This window comes from Calonectris borealis, chromosome 16 (assembly GCF_964195595.1).
Source record: "Calonectris borealis chromosome 16, bCalBor7.hap1.2, whole genome shotgun sequence".
NCBI lineage: Eukaryota > Metazoa > Chordata > Aves > Procellariiformes > Procellariidae > Calonectris > Calonectris borealis.
In genome coordinates, this window is record NC_134327.1 from 9,257,578 (window position 1) to 9,278,840 (window position 21,263).

The following is a 21,263-nucleotide window of genomic DNA, read 5'->3' on the forward strand; positions in this document are numbered from 1 at the left end:
TCTCTCCAATTGACGTGGGTTTTGCTTAACCTCTAATTAAAACTCGGAACAATAGTTTCCCACTTAGCATCACACAGAGTAACTTTCTTTTAAAATCAATATTTTCAGATGTTAGATGATAAAAATCACTCTGAGATCAACACTTGGTGTGCTGAATTAATTAACAGAAAAGCAAATAAATGTACTTCTGTAGTAGAAATCAATAATCTTGAAAAACGGAAAGCTCTTTTTTGCCACCAACTCACTTTGACAGGTGTAGCTAACAATGTGAAACGTCAACGTACAAGAAAAATGCTGTCTCCTCTCTTCTACCAGGCACTGGTGGTACACGCACTATGTGCCTTGGTGATGAATTTACACTCTCGAGAGTAAAAATGCTTACGCTACCCAGTAAAGGAAATAAAATTCAATGGCATCAAGAAAGAGCTAATCTAATATATACATTAAAAAGTGTATGTGTTACCTGTCTCTGTTCTGCAACAGCTAGTTTTTTCTAGTAGCTGTAAATTTAACTCAGTGCTGAGCCTGCTTAAAGAGAAAATGGAAGAAATGACTGCATTTTTCATTAGAAAAGTATTAATGGCAAGGCAGGGAACTTGAAAAAGGGCTGAGGATAAAACTGTCTTCCAGCGCGGGGATGGAGGTGGCCTGGGGGAAGCACAGCCCTTCCTCGCTGCCCTGGATATCCTCAGGATAGCGCCGGGGATGGCTGGGTCTGCGGACGGCACGAAGGAAAACCAGGGCTTTAGTTTACTCCTACCTAGACTTGTTTATTCAAAGATTCAAACCTGCCACAGGATCTGATGGACTCTCCCTGTCCTCACGGAGGAGAATGTTGGTACAAGTTTGCTCCTGAAGAGCTCTTCAATCCCTGTGTGAGAAAATAATTCAGAGAGAAAGCCCGTTTGGAGAGGTCTCCAGTGCATTACATGGGTGGCATTATGAGAAGTAAATGAGGTGGCACTCCATTCAGTAATTGCACCAACTCTGGACAATGAGTTGGTTTGCAATTGCTACTGCTTCTGTAACAGGGGCATAATTAGCAACAAAACCTCACTGCTAATTGCTGAGGGCAGATTCTCTAAGATACAGGTTAATTCAGTTAGTCATAGAAAACAGCTTGACAAAAAAGCAACATTTATCTGGCAGCTGTTGTGAATGTGACCAGAATAACAGATAGCCTGCAGCATTTTATTAAGCAGCAGGTAGTCTTTTACTGATTTCTTCTCAACTACTGTTTTAAAACTGACCTTTTACATGGTTTTCTCTTAGTAATTCTTTTGAACCTAAGAATTAGAATTACGGTCTAATTCTATAAGCTTCTACTCATACAGGTAGCCCTTAATGCCACTGAAATCAGGGGAAATAATTTCTAAAGCAAGAAGTGGTTATGTGAGGCGGGGACTGGACCTGTCTCTTCCCAGGCAAGGACCACAGCGCCCAGGCTGGGGCAGTGGGTTCTGGCCCATCATGTTTCCGTTTCTTGAATTCCCTGTGCTATCCTGAGGAAATCCTGCACATTTATTGCATCTAAAACAGAGATTACAATACCTGTTAGATGAATCTGTATTTGCCAAGTGCCTTAAGATCCTCTGATGAAATGCAGTCCGCAGTTAAAAGGATCACACACGAGGCTGTGGTTTTGCCTGCTGTGACTTGCGGACCTGCTGACGGTTTTATCCGAACGCCACCCTGGTCCCAACAGGCCTCTTTCCATCCGCACATCAGCCTGAGTATGTGAAACGGCTCCATGGACGTGCTTGGCTTGGCAGGCGGGAGGCTTGTTTTTAAATGCAGCAACTCAGTAAATGATAGGTTCCAAAGGACTTCACCGCTAAAGGTAACTGCTTATGCATTTCATCCTATCAGAACTCAGGGATACTTTATTACCTAGGGTGAAATCTGGTCGTACCAACGTTCATGGCCTTTTGAAGGTTTTTTGAAGTTTTTGAAGTTCAAGATCCTTTTTAAGTTTTCCCAGAACAGTTAGGCAAAGACACAGAGAAGATGAATGAATCCCCTCTACATTTAAATAGTCAAGTATCCAACGAATGGTAAATGGCAGAGCCACCTTCCAGAAAATGAAAGCATTCACACACCGTCGCCTTATTACCTATGCAGAGCTCCAGATAAGTTGTCTGCTAGGATGAACTTTGCCTCCTCATTTCCATCCTCACGGGGACGTCTCAACTTGTAATCATTAATGAACTACCCCTGTAAGGGAAGGGTGACTGCACAGTCTGGATATCGTTCAGAGCTGCTTTGGGGAACCAGAAGTTACTGAAAATGTCCAGCAGGTATCACAAAGCAGCAGCAGACGGCAATTTGGACCTCTTGAAAGAAGCCACTAGGAAAGACCTCAATACTTCAGATGAAGCTGGGATGACGCCTACCCTTCTGGCAGCATACCATGGGTATCTAGAAGCTCTGGAAGTCATATGTCGGAGGGGGTAAGTCAATCAGCCTCCATTGCTTAAAGCTTGTGGTTTAAAACTATAATTAGTGCGTCATTTTTCTAATGCCCCAATGACCTCAGACCCAAAAGGCTGAAAATCACGGTCATTTCTTTCAATGCATTGCAAAGAATTGTTTCTCTTCATTTGCAATGGCCCAGAACCAGAGAAATTGCTATTTCTCTGCTTTTTATAGTATTAGCTACTACCATCATGATAAAAATGATAATACTGCTTCAGAAGCTGGGGTACAATACTTGTAAACCTGAAAAAAAGAGAAAAAAGTAAAGGAAGGTTTTCTACAGCTTTATTTTCCAATTAACATTTCTAATTTTCTAAGTAACATTTCTGTTTGGTATCATTTAAATGTACTACATGCTTAAAATATATTACTGAAATGGTAATTACCTCCCCACCCTCTGTACTCTCTTGCTTGGAGCCTACCTTTTAAGCTGTGATTCTGTAATAAGATCTTATAAAAGAAAATCTGCTCTTGTGTAGAGATACAGCTAATAAAATATTCTTTCTGGGCTGAGATGAAGATTAGGTTGACCTGTATTTTCAATCATAATAGTTTAAAGAAGATCGGAGGGAAAAGTTGAATGACCATTTGGATGTATCTGAGTTTTATTTTATTAAAAATAGAATTGAAAATATGGAATAAAAATAGGTTTTTCATAGATTTGTTTTATAGCTCATTGAGCTCAGATGTGGCTGTAATAACACAATAAAAAAGACCTTTGGACTGCATGGCTATTGCTGTGTCCCCAGGAGAAGCAAAAATAGATTGGCAGTTTTTCAACTCGTATAATTAAGGCAGCTCTAAGGAAGTATCTAGAGTCAATGAAGGTTTGTCCCTGAACACCTAGAAGACAGAACAACTAGCCAAGGAACAAATAACAAAATAATTTTTTTCAAAATTTCAGTGAAAAATATGTCTTCTACCATGTAAGCTGATAGAAGTCACAAAGGATGACACAAAGATCAGAATTTCTATATATTTGTTATTTATTGTATTTCTAACTCTTTTTCTTGGTAGAGGACAGCTTTGGGACAGTATTGCCCTCAAAATCTTCAAACATATGCATTCACCTCTATTTTAATCCAAGACTTCTTTTAATCCAAGACCAGCAAGCTGGGGCTGTCAGAGATATGGCTGTAGTCTCACTGGTTTTCTTCAGAGAAGCTGAATTTTGGAAGACGTTCAATTTGTTCTGCATTCAGTTAATGTTTTCTTGTAAGAAAGTATTTTAATTATTTTTAACAAATTCATCCTTTCCTTGAAGAGGTTTTCTGACAAAGGCACTGAGATACAGGATGGTTTTCTTTAGAGTGGTTGCAGATTTTAGGACTCTGAAGCTTGCAACACATTCAGCCCTTGGAGAATGGAGCAATACTAACAATAATCCCCTTTCATCTTGAAATAGTTTATCTTCCCAGGCATCGAGAGACGTTTTCTCTGCTTGCTTTGCAGGTACATGAATAAAGGCAAGACCAAGTAGCAGATCTGTTCTCTTTTGTGTGAGCCTCTTTCTTGGGAAAAGAGGAGTATGAGAACCCCAAGTAGATGTCAAACCTTCTCCAAAGTCCCCCTGAGCTGGGAACAGACACTCTAGTTTGTCAATTGTTTGAGGCTCAAAGGCTGGCAGGCTGCATGGGGAAAAGAGACCACAAACAGCCACGAAGGGACCTGGGGGGGGATGGATGACCCGGCACTCCCAAGGCTCAGGATAATGCAGCCTGTTTGCTAATGTAGGAATTAAGGAGTCTGGCACGCTCGGCCGCGGTCAGGCAGTTCCCCAGGGCAGAGCCACAAAAGCAGAAATACGTACACATGGTTTCCATATGTCTAAGTGGAGAAACTCTGATCCTCAGCTGCCACCTCCCTGTAGAAATGCCTGCGCTCTCGCAGCCCAGTGTGCTCAGATTTGCCATTGTTTCTCGATGCGAGCAGCTCTGCGGGGACCCCCGACCTCTCTCCTGCCTGTGGCGTTTCAGGCTGAAGGATGTTTTCAGATTTGGCCCTCAACAAATACGTTAGTGCTTTTCTTCAGAGATACTCAAAGCCAGAGATCAATGTCCGAAGAAGATTTTGCGATAGGATGTACCACCTCATTCATAGTACAACTGCCGTGGAACAAATCTCCAAGACATTGAAATGTTTCAACTCCCAAGAGTAGAAATACTCCTTGTAAAGTTGGCCCCTGGCTCTGAAGTTACGAAAGGTTTTGGGCTACTGAGGCTGCCTTGGTTTTTGGTCACAGACAATTCAAGCTCTGTTCTGAACCACTGCTAATGTTGGTCCTGCCAAATACGAATTAAAAGATTCAGGCCGATTCTCCTCTGCAGGCAGCAGTTCAGTGTGAAGTCAGCGCAAGAGTTAAAAAGAAAGCAATGCTTTTCACTGGCTTTAAATTCAATTGAAAAGATGTGGGGTTTTATTTTCAAATGAGCTTCTGCTTTTCAAACCCCATAAGCAAAAGCAGCTTAAGGAGAACAAAAGAGCTGAAGAAAAACAACGGCATCTATCTGAGCTTAATCTAATAGCAATGGAGACAAATGTGTAATCAGGGCTTTACTCCTAATTATTTACCTATTACTTACCAAAAACGTTACTGCATAGGCTCATCAAATATGTATCACTGTGGCCAGTGAAGAATCCTCTTAATATTGTCCCCGCATTTGACATGCAAAAGGGAAGTGTCACCAAAAAGCCTTTAAAATATTCCACCCAAAAGCTGCTGAAACAATTTTGCCATTAATTCCAATGAGTGTAGGTTGAAGCCTGAGCCCACAGACGGGCAGGAATTAGAGCTTATGCCACACACGCAGCCAAACTCAGCGTAAGTTCGTGTAAGTAGGTGCAGCGCCGTTCTCGAGGATGGAGCTGAGCTGACTCAGTTCATGGGCTGTGCTCCTCAGAGCAAAGCTGAGCTGAACATTTAGCGTCTGTTCAATCCACTGCAGTGCTATGCTTGGGTACGTCCAGCTCACTGTGTGCTATTTTCTTTCTCAGAGGTGACCCGGACAAATGCGACATCTGGGGGAACACTCCTCTCCACCACGCCGCTTGCAATGGTCATATCCATTGCGTTTCTTTTTTGATCAACTTCGGTGCCAATATATTTGCTCTGGACAATGACCTCCGCACTCCCCTGGAGGTGGCTGCCAGCAGAGACCGCAATGAATGTGTCCGAATCCTGGACAAAGCTGCCACCGAGCAGAACATGCTGAACCCAAAGAAGGTCTCCAAACTCAAAGCGCAGGCCCAGAGGAATGTGGAGAAACAAATCAAGGAATGCGAGAAGCGCCAAGAGAAACACCAGCATGAAATGAACCGGAATTATATGAAAGAACAGGTTGGCACAGTAAATTCTTCCAGAGGGACACATTCCAGAGTAAAGTTGCCTAGTCTCTTTGCTTCAAATACAACAAGTCCATTCTCAAAAAATCTGAAAGATACCTTCAAACTGAAGGCGAAAAGGACAGCTGACAGCACAAGAAGCCAGGAAACACAAAGCAATGGCCCAGAGGATGGTACAGGGAGGAAAACTGTGATGCATTTGTTCGATGAGAAAGAGGAGGATGAATCACTGAATGACCTCGGAGAGAAAAACTTTTCTGATAATGACAGTCAGCTCTCCATTTTTAAGCGGCCAGGTCTCGGCAAGATTGTATTTGGAAGGAATTTGGCTGTGGATGTAAATCCTGGAACCGTGTCTTCTGAGAAAGACGCTATAAGCTTTAAAATGTCCAGTGAGCTCTTTCAGTATGAAAATGCTGAGAACGGCAGAGAAGATGACGCTGAAAATAGTGCTGATATCCCTTGGCATGAGGAAGAAGTCATTTGGGATGACGAGGAAGCAGAGAATACGCCCCTTGAGGTATTTCTGGCATCACAGATGCTGGATGAGTTTCTTCCAGTCTTCATGAGGGAAAAAATTGATTTAGATGCCCTGATGCTATGTTCTGATGAAGATCTACAGAGCATTCAGATGGAGCTTGGGCCAAGAAAGAAAGTCTTGAATGCCGTGAATAAAAGAAAACAAGCACTCAAGAACCCTGGAAAGACTGTAGATACTTGCTTATAAATTAACATTCCTGTTGCTGTAACCTGCACACTGATTCATTCTTTTCCTCTTTCCAAAGAGCACGCAATTCTTTTCAGACGGAAGGGCACAGAGGTTACCAGTTGCTTTAGAAAGTACAGCAAGGACAGAGATTTTTCTCTCTGGATAGATGGCTGTGGTGGGCAGGATATTAATTCAAGCGTATTCTGCCAAAAAGAAAGAATGTAAAAAACCAAAAGCTATAGATTTAAACCTTTTCTCTCTTAACTGTTCATGAGGATTGGATTTCTTCTCATCGGAATAACTTAAAATACTGGTGAAGGCCAGCCACACTACATTCCTTAATAAAACCCTTCCCTTCTTCTCCAAAACCACAATGCAAAGAGCATTCCCAGAGCTTGAGAGCTTTGAGTTTTCTCCATTCGCTTCTGTTAGTTTGCTACAAACCGCCCTTCCTGGTACCGATATGTTAGAAATAGCATCTGAATCTTGATTTCAGCTATGGCTTATTGACTCTAATAGCCTCTGAATGAATGTAAATAAGATTAATTTACAGCAAGTTTTGTGTTCCTGTCAGTAAAGTGTTTTGCTACTGTATTGATATTAATTTAAAAATACATGAAGTACCTTGCCAAGAGATGCTCAGTGTGAGTTGTGTATTCTTTTCTCTTGTCTCATTAGACTGGACCCAGTTGCCAGCACCCAACATGTCCTAAATGGCATCAAGACTGCAATACTTTTAACTACAAGAAGCTGAGGTTTTATTTTCAACATTTTTGATCTGTTTTGGTATATCCTCAGCTGGGTTCCTACAGGGTGCATTTGCCACGTGAAGTCCCAGAAACCAGGACTCTCATCACCCAGCATTTTCTGTTGGTTGTTGTCAGCCTCAGCCTGAGACTGTGCTTCTGTGGAAGCGCCTGTTCTTTACAGTCTATCTGGAGGCATTCACAGCAGGGTTCCCTTCGTCTCTCTCAGGCCCGTTCCCTTGGGAAGACAGCACTATCTGATACGAATTAATCGCTCCTGTTGAGTTTTGTGAATCTAATAAGGTGCTTGTAGCAATCTTGCTCTGCCCAAGATCTCAGATTTGAGAGGCACAATTATTAGCAGGACTTTTATCTTTAAATCTCTTTTTATAGCTTTCCATTAGTCAGCTGTAATTTTTTCCTTAGGGGTATACTGCATTTGTGGACACTAATCCTAGTTAATAATCTATTTTGTCATGCTTCCTTCTTTCCACATCTTCTTCTTGTTACTTTGATTTGTATATTAACGTTCCTTTCCTTGACTGGACTTTATAGTGCATTCTTTCCTCCTTGGATTCCTGTACTCCAGCAGGTTGATATTTTCTTCTATTAAGCAGTCACACCAGAGTCCTGTACTGCGCAACCTTAAATGACTGCTGAATTAGCACAGTAATTAAATCACACAGCATGTTATTAATCTGCTGGGTTGTTTTCATTTTGGCTGAGAAACTCCCAAATGTTTAACAAAGCAAGAAGAAAATGATGAATCTTACATATTTGCAGGCATATGATGAGTCGATTTTGAAGGGTCAAATCCTATCATTCTCAGTCACATAACTGATGTATTTGCTGGTTCTTTACTTGCCCAAATGCTTGTGACCTGCCCACAACACACCATCAAAACATCAGTGAGTGGAGTCACTTACGGAGGACATGTCCAATAACTGCCATTATCACAGAGCAGCTTCAGCAGCTCTGTGATAGGCCCCATGTATCTCTAAATTGCACTGAAATTCTGCCTCTCTGCACACTCATCGGTAAATCTGCCTGACTGCTGCGACCTCTGACAACCAGAGGTAACGGCAGAGACTATCTGCACTTAAACTCATTGGCTCAGCAACTCAGCATCCAGCACGTTTCGGTATGTCCTTAGGTATCCACAGTAACTCTACGGAGCTAGCAGATACAGAACAAGATCTATGGGAAGGAGTTCCTTGTCCTTCTGGAACTGCATCTAGAGACTGTATAAGAAGCCCCAGGGCACCCCACATGACATATTTTTAGGCAATTAATCAACCTCGATATATATACCCTTTTAAAACAAATTTAAAAAAAAAAAAAGTGCAATAGTGCTAGTCCTTTTCTTGCAGGGTGGTCCTGGAAATTGGCCTCTGGTATAAAGCAGCTATGTGGAACAATTGGGGGAAAAAAATAACAAAAAGGAACACTCACATTTCAGTTTTTTCCACTTACGTGCTTTGCTGTTTTCCAAATTTTTTCACCAAGCCCTTTGTTTCTTTTATAATTTGAAGTATTTAAATTAGTGGATCCCAGATCTGACTCCTCAGTAACTCATTTGTACAGCGCAGTTCAGCTGGAGACACTTCATGTATCACGTGCAATCTTACAGCCCAATCCAAACCCAAATCATAAAGCCATGGCATCTCACATGATCACAGCCCTGACAAGTACAAGATTCTCCTTCCTTAAGGATTTAATACTCTGCACTGGACAAACATCAAGAGAAGGGAATGTGCAGCATGGGATAATGACTGCAAAACTGAGTATCACAGTGGAGCAGAGCAGTCTCAATTTATTTTCCCCTTTACATTCGGTGATCACATTTACTGAGAGAGTAGTCAGTGCAACAACTTGAATACTTTCTTCCTCATCTTAAAAAAAAAAAAAAAACACCAAACCCACCCAAAACAAAAGTAATGGACAACAAAATGAAAGTCAAAGAAAAACAGCAGTATCTATTTAATTTTAACATAAATGCAAGTTACACAATTTCTCAAAACTGATTTGTAAGAGAAGGAAACATGGAAATTAAGGCTATTATTTCCCCTCAAAAAAAAAAGAAAAAAAAAATAACCTAATGATGGCATCCAAGCAACTCCCATTGTAATTGAATTGAATCCTCTTCATGAATTCAGAGGTACAATGCTGAAGCCAGGCTCCCAGAACCTCCTATTGCCAATGAAAGCCGAGAACACTGTGGGTTTTCAGAACCAGGTTTTTGGACTAGTTCCATCTACTTTTAAAGTGCACAGTCTGTAGGACACAGCCACAAGTACATGTGAAAATATTTGTCTTCTTCCCAAACACCGTGTCTCACTTCAAATTACAAACCTTGTTTTACACAGTTACAGAACTGGGATAATGTTGTCATAAATAGCAAGTGCAAGTTTCCATACAGTTCTTGAATTATGGAACATCAATGGCTGTCACATTTGTCTCACACTGGTGGAATTACTCCATTGCTGAAGTAACAGGTTAAGTCAACACATTTCTGAACACTTCAGAAATTACACAGAAGAAAAAACATGTGTAAAAACAGAGGGTAATTTTGCTATAATTAAAAAATGCAAAAGCTTATAGAGAAATTTCTGTTCTTGTTTCTGCTGATATAAACAAGGTCAATGGAGTTAGATTGCTATCCACACAAACACATCCTTTGGCCCTATTCACTTATTGGTCTGGTACCTTCATGCTAAAACTCTGCAAATTACAAACTCTGCCACATATTACTTTTTTCCAACTAGTTTACACCAGGTTTATAACTTGGAGTATTATTTACATCACACCTGCACTGTACTCTTTAACCTCTTCTATACTTACTTATGCACCATCAAAGGCTTTAACACTAACTGCTTCTGAACCTCCTTCCTGTTCCTCTGCTGTATTCTACTGGCATCAATACAGAACGCCCATGTCATCTAATCCTTCCACAGAGTGAAGAAACACTTAAAAGCCTGCATGAGATAATATGTAAGTAGAAATTAAAATTCATAAGGCACAACTCTAGCCTGAGACAGGAATTTATTTCCAGGGCAATAGCTATTTTTCAGCAGATGCTCACGCTTTTGTAAGGCAGTTGCATAACAGCACAAAACTGGAACTTTTCCTTATATAGAACATCACTGGGTTCCGCCGCCAAGAAAGGATCATGGAAATTCCTGCCCCAGCAAATACTCACTGGGATAAAAGAACAATTACCAATTGATGCATAGGACAGCCAAGGTGAAAATATTTGCCTGTGTACTTGAAGTTTATCCTACTGAAATCAATTTGCACGGTTCTAATCTTCAAGAAGCTTAGAAAAAGAACTTACAAACACCATAGATCAATAAAAAAAATCTCCCCACAGAATATAGATACAAGTTAAATCAAAACACATTTTTAATACTCACATTTTGAGTGACTCCTTGCAATATGAAAATGGCAATACCCCACTCAGAATGTACTAAGGGAGGTATTGAGTATAGTTTTCTCCCAGTTAAAATGTACATAATGTTAGCTCTGATATTTTGCACTCTAAGCCTTCCTGGGCCAGGTCTTTTACAAAAACAGACAGAAATCTAACTGTATGGAGGCATGATTACTTATATAAACTCCCACTCAGGAGTGTGCTTTTAAATGAAAGGCCATTGGGTCTGAGGGCAGAGAAGGGGGATCGTAGGGAGTGAAAGTAAGGATTGTGACTTCCAGATCCCAGTCTGAGCTGGAAGGGAAGGGGTGTCCAGGAGTCAGGAGTGGGCTGTGTTCCCAGGTGAGACTGAAGACTAGGTTACTGTCAGCGTAGCACTGAAACCCACAGTTGCGTTTGAAGTACCATCACAAGTAAATATGATGCCAGAATCCACTCTCCAAACTGATATATTTTACTCCAGTATGAACTGCCTCTCTAAAAACACGAAATATACCCACAGACTTCCGCTACATAAATAATTATGGAGGAAAAGCATTGATTCCAGAATTATACCAAAATATGTAAAAATACCCTTGTTAGTATCACTGCAAACATCTAATACTTGTCGTTACATGAGATACGTTTATTAGTAATACTGCAGGTATCTAATACTTGCCATTAGAAAACTGTAGAAATTAGTCTATTGCTGAAATTTTACTTTTCGTTCTTGAATGTTCTAGAAAGGCCACATTCAGATAGGATTGGTGCCTTCCTTGTTAACAAAAGATCCAAGGAAACTAAGTGCAAACAATTTTCTTGGCCTTGTCGGCATTGTAGACTTCTCTCTTTAGTTACCAGCTGACCATGATTCATAAACAAATTTTGCTGCTACTGTATCTTCAACTGCCATCCCTGAAAAAGAATTAAAGTCACTTTCAAACAGTTCTTCAGCTGTACAAAATAATTTAGCTTCAGAAGGGAACAGAAGGACTCAGGAAATTATCTAACTGGACAGGAACAGAAATCATTCCACATCCCAAACACCTACAGTGTTACATTCAAAGTTTATAGCCATCATGTAATTGTTAGGTGTGCTATATGAAGTTAATGCAATAGTATGAATCTAATTTTCAGTGTTCATATCACAACTTGGCCCTTTCGGACCTCCTTCCCCCAGTCATCAACTCCAACCCCACAGTACACTGCCACATTGTCTGTAGGTCAGACAGACTTCAGGGGCATAACAGCAGGGTATTGGGGCTGGAGCTGTATTAATAAACGCTGTAGTCATGTGTTGAACAATTGTGAAATGGAAAATGTACTTCTTCCTATTGTTTGTTTGCTTTCCTATCACTTTTCATTACATCAGTCCTGCTAGATGAATAAAAAGGGAAATAAAAAGGGAAAATGCAAATTACATTCTGGTTTCTTCTGAACAGTGCATTGCCACAGCAGTTTTGAAGATGATCAGCAGCTTTCCCACGCATGGGGGACCTAATAAATAACAAGGCATTGTTTTCTGTCAGACTTGTACACAGGAGGGGTTGTTCTTACCCAGCGATTTAAACACTGTTGTTTTCTCAGGCAGGGCTGGCTTCATACCCTTCACTACCTCTCCCAGCTCAGCAAAAATCTCTGCCTGTAAAAAGAAAATATATATTTATACAAAACCATAATATCCATACATACGTTAAGAGAAAAACTTTGACTTCAAAAGAAAGAACTCCTCCACTTCTGCTATCCCAGAACTGATTCCCTTCCATGCTGAAGTAGATCAGTATTCAGACAAATAATACAGAAACTGGATAGAAATCCCAGAGGAATGGAATGGTTTTCAGAGAAAAACAGCTGACAGGCTTTCCTCAGTCAGTAAATTACAGTGGATAGCTTGTTACTTATCCAACAAAACACATGGGGTTCCACACACCTTACCGTATCTGGATCTCTTACGTTAAACCTCAAAAGTGGAAACCATATTTGTTCTGCAAAAACATTAAAAGAGAAAAAAAAAACCTCCATTAAACCTAAAAGAGTCCCTGTCATCAAATTTCTGCAGATCACTAACTGTCTGGTTGGCTCCTGTCGTCCATTCTCTAGAGGCCTGATGTGTGTCAATCACACTGAAATATTACGGGAAGAAAGTTACAGGTTTTAACAAACAGATTTGAAAAATATTTGACATAACTACCAAACAGTGCATGAAATGTAGGTCTTTCAAAACCAATACTTTGTTATTGTACACAAAGGCCAATGCTGAAAACATGCTACTGTAATTTGGTGCCATGTAATGGTTGATACAGAGGTTGCATGGTTTTGGCATAAGCATATAGAAGTCTCCGTTTGAAACCTTCAGTTTGAAACCAGTTTATCTTTCAGCCTGTGCCTGGAAAGCGTTAATAACGTTTGATGCTCTAAAAAGTTTCAGTGCAGCACATCATCAGTGCCAACTTATTTCGAACGCAAACCAATCGCCACAAAAATAAAGACTACAATTTAAGAAAGTCTTACCCCTGACAATATAACATCTCCCGATTCCGTCAGAGCAGCCTCTCTAGAATCCACAAACAGAATGGAATTCTTCATCAGTTCATCATCCAGTTCTCTCCAGTCTGGTCTGCTTGCTCCAACAGCTAAGACAACAAAACTGATGAACTTGGGAGGAATGCTTAAAACAAATTCAAACCACATTTTGTCCAAAAGACGTGTGAAGTAACAACGGACGTTATTGTGGAAATGTGATACACAAACAAACTGATGTTAGCACTGGAGACGTTGATTGATAAAACAACAGCAACAACAACAAAGGATGTGCCTGAGCAACTGGGAAAAAGCCTGGATTTCTCTCAACCTGGCCTCAGCTGTAACACTGACATATATATGGCCTGTTTCTGTAAGGTGCTAACCCCCTAAATTTCCACTGATGTCAGTGAAGGATGACATTGGGTCCAACCCTCCAAATTACAGCTTGTTCAAAGTACAGCATCCTTGACCTCTAGTCATGCAGATGCTGCTGCTGACAAAAGTCTTACATTCCCCATGAGCACAGCCAGAACTGGAATCAATTGGCCTTTGCATTTCAACCTGCTGAAGCATTAAACTGCAGCTCTTCAGGAAGCAGAAGTGAACTTTGCTGGCACTGCTTCCACCTCTTTGGTACACTAGTCAAACTGCATCTTCAAATAATTCTGACAGAGAAGAGAAGGGGAAGTAGCTCTGCTTAGCCCTTCGTCACCTTGTATCAATACGAGAAATGTAAAGATATGTGTAACTATGTATAGCTACAAAACAAACAAGCCTTTGAAAGTGACTCTGATAAATAAGTGCGACATTATTAGTCTGTTCTGCTTACAGAAGGCACTGTTAGAATAAACTTTGATCATTTGGTGACGCAACTCAGGGAAGATAATCTTAAGGTTATACAGACTACAACTCCTCTGCAGACAAACAGTAAACTGTTTCTGCAACTGCCAAATTAACAGGTTTTTGTTGCTTTTTATTTTTTAAACAGAGTTAACTAACACCTAATACAGCTCCTCTAAAACATTCCATATTTGATTTGTCAGTAGAATATCCTTGTCAGCTGACTCTGTGTAGCTGAGGCATAAGAAAACCATCCCCCTTTGTCCACTCTCTCGTATCCTTGTCTTTCATCAGATCGTTACCAAATGCCCTGAATTTTATACTCATTTAATTTGATCCAGACTGTGTTTGTTATGTGTCTGTAGAGAAAAATAAGAATCCCTCAATGATCCTGAACAGATAAGAACCAAAGTGTTGTGCAGCAAAGACTTGCACAAGCAGACAGAGAATTCAATGTTACTAATCAGAATTTTTAAACCTATAGCCTTCTATTATTTCCTTGTGACTTTATAAGCAGTACAAGTTGAGCAGGTTATGGATTTTCACTTATCTGGAGAAACTGAAAAAAAATCAAGGAGCTTAACTTTTCAAATACATCAACTTGTTACGGGCTAAAAAAAAAAAGTTATACTGTAGTTAAGTGTTTTTAAACAATGTCCAACTGTTACGGAATAATAAATTCCATGTTGCCTGAATGCCTCGTCAAACAGCACAAATACCTCAATGGAGGGGGAAAAACAAAAACAAACAAACAAAAAAAACCCAAGGCAAAGAAAGGAGAGGGGTCTTTGTGTATGTGTCGCCTCAGTGACTGCAGACCTTAATTGATTTTGGTTGTAGTTCCGGCTTCCATTCCGTGACATAACACAGACAACAACATTCAATGCCAAAGGACTAAATTGAGTTTGAAAAATTGGTAGGATGCTGATGGAATGTGGGACCTTCCTTTAAATTGTTCCCTTTAACAAGTGGCTTTTGTCTTATTACCACGCCATTTGGAAAGTGCACAAGGCCATCTGAACCAGGCCCACAATTAATAAAATAAGCAAATGTGGGCATGTCCAGAGACTCCAAACAATAGTGTGGCAACATCATTACAAGGCGGGGGGAGAGGGGGAAAAAGTCCCCCAAACCTCACCATAAAAAAATTGGGTGAAGAAAAGATGACAACTACCAGGGAAACAGTCGAATGAGCAGGAATCACTTTGGAAATAACATGTTTGTATGGGTTATTCGAACGGAGAGCAAGGTGAGCATCAAGTGACAACATGGTAGCAAAGATGATGCACCACTAGGGAAAAAAGCATATCCCATGCTCTAGCAGACATCCAGTGCTGGAATATGCAGGAGTTCTGGGTCCAGACAACTAGGACTACAGGGCTGGGAAAAGTGGTCCTCACTAAAGGGGAAAAGTCAAAACGTAAAGAACATTCATTCTGAGCAGCACAGAATATTGCTTTTCAACAGTTTTTGATGCTAAACGATGTGATAATACTGCATTCAGCTCTGGGGCCTCCAACATCAAAAGGACATGGACCTGCTGGAGCGGGTCCAGAGGAGGGCCACAAAGATGATCAGAGGGCTGGAGCACCTCTCCTATGAGAGAGTTGGGGTGGTTCAGCCTGAAGAAGAGAAGGCTCCGGGGAGACCTTATAGCAGCCTTCCAGTACCTGAGGGAGGCCTACAAGAAAGCTGGAGAGGGCTTTTTACAAGGGCATGTAGTGATAGGACAAGGGGTAATGGCTTTAAACTGAAAGAGGGTAGATTTACATTTGATATAAGGAAGAAATTCTTCACTATGAGGGTGGTGAGGCACTGGAACAGGTTGCCCAGAGAAGTTATGGATGCCCCATCCCTGGAAGTGTTCAAGGCCAGGTTGGATGGGGCTTTGAGCAACGTGGCCTAGTGGAAGGTGTCCCTGCCCATGGCAGGGGGGTTGGAACTAGGTGATCTTTAAGGTCCCTTCCAACCCAAACCATTCTATGATTCTATATCCTTTAAATAATGCAAACATAGCATACCATTGATATGGGCACCCGGTTTTACCCAGTCTCCAAATAAAATTGGTGTTGTTGCCATAGTGACTGTTATAATCACATCAGCCCCAGTAGCTGCCTCCTGAGCAGAAGAGCAGACCTGCACTGGACCATTAACTGAATTAGCAAACTTCACCGCTTTCTCTTTGGTGCGATTCCATATCCTGACCTTCAAGGAAAAAAAGACAAACAGTTTAGCTTGGAGAATTTCAGTTTTCAGTAGATAATTACATGCATCCTAAACATGGGTTTTTTCCCCTTTGATGTTCTTGTCATACAAGTGACTAAATTTCATGTGCGTGCAGCTACATTTGAATGACTGTTTTGTGCTGCCAGAACAACAGCTCCTTGTAGAGCTGTATTTACAAAATACAATTATTTCCAATAAATATATTTAAATGAAAGTCACAGAAAGCTCATCCAAGTATGGCATACACAGTAGGATTTTCTCAGGGAGAAAAAGCCATCTGAAACTTGACTTTGCTTCCAACCCCTCCCCCCCCTTTTTTTTTCTTTTTTTTTTTTTAAAGACCAACATTTGAGCAAGAAATTCTATAGCTGTTCAGAGTATTCTTGTGTTATGTAAAAAGGGAATCAAAATATGATTAATCCCTTAACTTCCTTGGTTGTAGTATGGTTTATTTATATTAAGTGCTGCTGAAACATAAGAGAGAAAAATAGATGTCTCCTGTTAAGATGTGTTCATTACCTCTTTAAATGTGAACAGCTCCATGAAAATATCGTAGTGGCTATATGCTTGAACACCAGCTCCCAAAATGCACAGCACTTCTGCAAAAGCTGGCATTAACAACTAAAGGGTATCAAATATTAAAAAAAAAAAAAGTAAGGACAATGTATTAACAGACATGACAAATATATACCTACTACAAAAGAAAGCAGTATCCTTAGTCCTTTAAAACAAAAAATAGCGATTTTATGCAAAAGCTAGTATTGATTCATATTAATATAAAACAATATTTAATTACCACTATATATATATATAATTCTTTAAAATGCAAAAGCTAGTGTCAATAGCACCAAAGTACATCTTGGCTTGATTCTGGTTTTGAATTGTCCGACTCTTGAAATTCAGACTTAACATGCAACAGCATGAACCAATGCAAATTCTGGGGCCTCGGCACACTCTAATATTAGTATAATGTATTACACCTAGGTGATTAATTAAGTGTAAAACCATAGTGTTGATGTTCTGCACTGGCTGAAAACAGGGCTCATAATACTGAAAGCTGTCAGTACTGAAAATGGTAGCTGCGTGGGTGAACTGGTCCTGGTAGCCCCAAACTAAAACTTCTTTTTCAATTCACTGAAGCCATAAATCATACCATAAGCAGACCTTGGCATTGTAAGAGCCATGATACGTAGGTATCAAGTATTGTAAAAATAGGGATGGTTCTGAGGAACAAATATTAAAATTCAGTTCTATGATTGCTTTTGGGTTTCTGGTTTAGTTCTTGCCTGTGATTCACCAGTACTTGGCAAAGGTGAAGAGAGGGCTGCTGGAGTGCAGCCCGAAGCTATCCTTGTGTCTTGTTTATGCATTTGCTGTGGCCACTCACTTTTGTATAAAAAGCTTTAGAATTTTCTAGGCTCTCAACACTTATTCTGCTGCAAATAAACTGAAAAAAATCTCATTGATCCCATTCTTCAGTAGCAAGAACTCTTTTTAATGTTCCTTTCAAAGTCTCTGAAGCACTGATTTCAAAGGTTCCTTGCATAAAAGCATGGGTCTTTGAAAAGCAAATGCCATAAAGAGGACAAGATGACAACTATGAGCTAAACTCAAACACTCCTGAAAATTTCCCAAAACAGCAGACGACAATGAAGGATCTGATCTTGAAGTCCCTTCAGCAGCCAAGCTCCTTTGAGGCCAGCAGAGCCTTGACTGTGTAAAAACTGTCAGAACTGCCCAAGTATAGAATGGCTGAGATGAATGAGGTCCTATAACCTCATCTCCAAGGAATCCATTGTACATTTTTCTGTCCCTTGGACCAGCGGAAGCTCTTGGGGACAGGTTCTTCACTCCAATTTTATGTCAGTTTAGCTCTATTGCCATGGATAGAGTCACACTGGCATGAAGACTGCCACTAACGAAGTGGTGAGATCAGCCTTCCATCTGATGCAAAGCTGATGGGTGAAAAACAGAGCTCTGGCCCTCTTCTTATTGCCTCATCCTTTGAGGTGAAGACTAAAATCCTGCTGTGCAATGGATAGTGACTTGCTCTCCTCCCACTATTCGCAGCCCAACCAAATACAGTTTTAAAAGAATTCAAAACCAACAATTTCCAATTGAATTCGAAATGATGTAAAGCAACATACAGCAAGATACACCTCACTTGTCTTCAGACACTGAAGTTTCTGGCTGTAGTCAGGGACAGCCATCTGGACATCGTCCAATGACCACAGAGAAACTGACAGACACACAGACAGCCACCTCTCGACAAGTCATCCATCTGTCCTGGGCATTATCTATCTTAAGAGGAACCACATTGCCTGCTAGAAACGTGCCTTTTCCCCACTTCTCCAGGCCCAGTGAAACCCACCTGTCCTGGCCCAACAGCAGAAAACGTATATCTAACCAAAGCTGAATTTATCACCACAGCGGCATCACCCAGAACCGTGAAGGAACATGTTAAGACAAGCATAAAAGAAAGAAAATCACAGAGGAAGACACCTCAGTAAACTCCCAGAAAAGCGTGCAGAACTAGCCACAAAAACATAGCTCAGATTCCTTCTCCAATCACACATAAAATATTAAAGTCAGACTCACTCGAAACAGAAGACTCCGCTTTCAAGTTTTCCCTGAAGGTACATACGTTATCATAAATCTAATTTAAAGCTGTATTTGATGAAAGCCATTTACATCATTCCTTCTACTTATTTTATATATAACACCACTAAATCTGTCCCAATTTAGGAAACAGAAGACATACCTTGGTAGCAATTGCAGAAACTGCAGCTGTTCGTTTTGCTGTAATCACACTGCCATCTAGGACCTTTAAAGAAAAAAAAAAAAGTTTGAACAGGCTGAAATGAACACTGAAAATATGAGTAAATACCAAACATTTTAATCCAATTTGTGAATTATGTGATATTATAGGGCACAGACAAAAATATAAAAGTTGGTAATTACTATTACAGCAACCACAAACCATAAAAATAATCATGTTTAAACTGGGCAGATTCTCTGTCTATTCCAGTTCTTCCATGTCATTCCACCAGCACAAATGGTGTGAAAACTGGTCAGAGCTGAGCCATCCCTAACTCACACAGCTCTTCAGGCACTGCACTTCCCTGGCTCTCCAACGCAGGGAATAGATAGATATAACAGCAATACTCTGCACTCCAGTAGACCGGGGACCGGTGCAAACTGGCAGTTGTTCACAGGTCCTGCACTGTCTTGGTCCGTACAAAGGGATGACAGGGAACCATGGAATTCCTTTGATGTGTATCATACACAGTGGGGCACTCCTGCCTCAATGTGCATTAGCTACCGCGTACAAATGAATTAAGAGGCTTAAAAAGCCGACATGCTTTCCGATACAGTTTAGGAATAAAAGCCCAATATAGTTTTCTTGACCAGTTTTGGCCCTTTAATAATCATTATTACTAAAGTGTAATGAAAATGGTCAATATTCTTAAAAACTTCTTAAAATTCTTTAAACAAACAAACAAAACAATCAGACTCTGAATACTATTCCCTGTTATACCAATTGTAAATCTCTTTAGATTTAACTTAAGATGGTTCAAGATCAATTCTTTATTCAGCAAAGTTTTTTTCCTTTCAAACACAAGGTAAACTTTTCCTGATCATTTCTCTCTTCCAGTCACCCTGTGAGCCATCAGATTCCCTTCAAATCACAAGTAGCAGTAAAGAGCAGACATTAACACGTAAGAAAGACATAAGGCTTTAGGCCAAATCCTCATTTGGCACAAACACATTTTCATTGATGATGTAGGCGAGCTCAGGCCAATTTACACCTGTTCCAGCTTCTAAAAATCAGAAAGGAGAACTGACAGAGCATTAACAGAGAAGAGCGCAGAAGCATGCATGAAACTCACAGCTTTTAAAGAACCGTTTCTGGGGTCAAATAAGAGGACAGTCGCTTGGTGAGAAGGGACGGAGGAATCCTTCTTGTGCTCATAAAAAGTCACCAACTTGGTTGTCAGGGCATCGTCTGCGGCACTGTAAGCAGGCATGACTCCTAGGAACCTTGTAAGAGAATTATTCACTTACTTATGTACCTCTAGCATGGGAGCCTACAGCCACCGGAGTGGTTAACATCACACGGCTACTGACCAGTTAATCAGTAACTCGGTACCAACGACCTTTTCTGATGCTCTAATCCCTTCCCCGCCGCAGGCCCGGTCCCCCGTTGCCGCTATCCCCGTTCCTCGCTCCGGAGGGGCCGCACCTCCTCCCGCCGGCGGGCGCGGGCAGCATTCCCCCACCGACCCCCCCCCGGGGCTTCGCCAGGCCGCCCCCTCGCAGCGCCCACCCCGCCTGCCCCGGCGCCGGGAAGGCAGCCCCGCTGCCCGCCCGCCTCACCCGCCGTGCCGGTGCACCGGCACCACGGTGCGCACGGGCTGCACGACGCCTCCCGCCGCGCCGGCCGAGAAGTTGCCCAGGGCGGCCTCCAGCGCCGGGAGCAGGAGGCTGGCTCGGTGCAGGTGCTTCTCCACCTCCTCAGCGCCGATAAAGACGGGCGGAATCGAGCTCATGGCGAGCACCGGCCGGACGAGACGGGGCTGCGGCACGCTGTACCGCCCCGCACCGCCGCTAAGTACTCGGCGCGGCGCCCCCGCCCCAGCCCCGCTGCCGCCCGCCCCGCGGCGGCACCGCCCCGCCCCGCCCGCTCCCGGCGCTGGAGGCCGCCGGGGTGCCAGGTACCGCTCCGCGCCGCGCTCCCCTCACGGGCATGGCGGCCCGCCCGCTAAGGGCCGTGGCGCGGCTCGAGGCGAGCTTCGACGCCCCAGGAACGGCCGCGCCCCCTCAGGCACTGCCGGTCGCCGCCGCTGCCTGTCCTCAGGCACCGCCGCGGGGGAAGGCGGCTGCGAACGCCAGGACATGGGTCTGCCGTGATTTATTTACGGTTCGCCACAGCCCGCAGGCACCACCGGGATCCCCGCGCCCCGAGGGGCGGAAGAGCCCCCCTGCTGACCGG

General features: G+C 42.0%; 2 protein-coding genes across 3 annotated transcripts; one reads left to right on the forward strand and one right to left on the reverse strand.

Moving 5' to 3' along the window:
- Window positions 1–2,286: 2,286 nt before the first annotated feature.
- Window positions 2,287–7,090, forward strand: ANKS4B (ankyrin repeat and sterile alpha motif domain containing 4B). The gene is made up of 2 exons (XM_075164865.1): window positions 2,287–2,450; window positions 5,470–7,090. Exons 1-2 carry the CDS (start codon window positions 2,287–2,289, stop codon window positions 6,542–6,544), a joined length of 1,239 nt encoding a protein of 412 aa, XP_075020966.1. The 3' UTR covers window positions 6,545–7,090.
- A 2,132-nt stretch (window positions 7,091–9,222) lies between these two features.
- CRYM (crystallin mu) lies at window positions 9,223–21,031 on the reverse strand. 2 transcript variants are annotated; one of them, XM_075165164.1, is made up of 8 exons: window positions 20,990–21,031; window positions 20,161–20,311; window positions 19,032–19,094; window positions 16,790–16,891; window positions 16,066–16,249; window positions 13,193–13,314; window positions 12,239–12,323; window positions 9,223–11,596 (listed from the first exon to the last, which is right to left on the reverse strand). In XM_075165164.1, exons 2-8 carry the CDS (start codon window positions 20,296–20,298, stop codon window positions 11,532–11,534), a joined length of 759 nt encoding a protein of 252 aa, XP_075021265.1. In that variant the 5' UTR covers window positions 20,299–20,311; window positions 20,990–21,031; the 3' UTR covers window positions 9,223–11,531. The 2 variants fall into 2 exon arrangements, with proteins under 2 accessions (XP_075021265.1, XP_075021264.1); XM_075165163.1 differs by lacking the exon at window positions 20,990–21,031 and adding an exon at window positions 20,648–20,901.
- Window positions 21,032–21,263: the final 232 nt, after the last annotated feature.

Bases quoted from the DNA above. Each gene is read 5' to 3' on its own strand.
- CRYM (XM_075165163.1), bottom strand. From the start codon at position 20,820: ATGAGCTCGATTCCGCCCGTCTTTATCGGCGCTGAGGAGGTGGAGAAG. The intron at 13,315-16,065 runs GTATGCTATGTT...TTGTTGTCTTAG, and splicing joins ACCGGGTGCCCATATCAATG to CTGTTGGAGCAAGCAGACCA. The intron at 12,324-13,192 runs GTAAGACTTTCT...TTCTTTTTACAG, and splicing joins GAGATGTTATATTGTCAGGG to GCAGAGATTTTTGCTGAGCT.
- ANKS4B (XM_075164865.1), top strand. From the start codon at position 2,287: ATGTCCAGCAGGTATCACAAAGCAGCAGCAGACGGCAATTTGGACCTC. The intron at 2,451-5,469 runs GTAAGTCAATCA...TTTCTTTCTCAG, and splicing joins GAAGTCATATGTCGGAGGGG to AGGTGACCCGGACAAATGCG.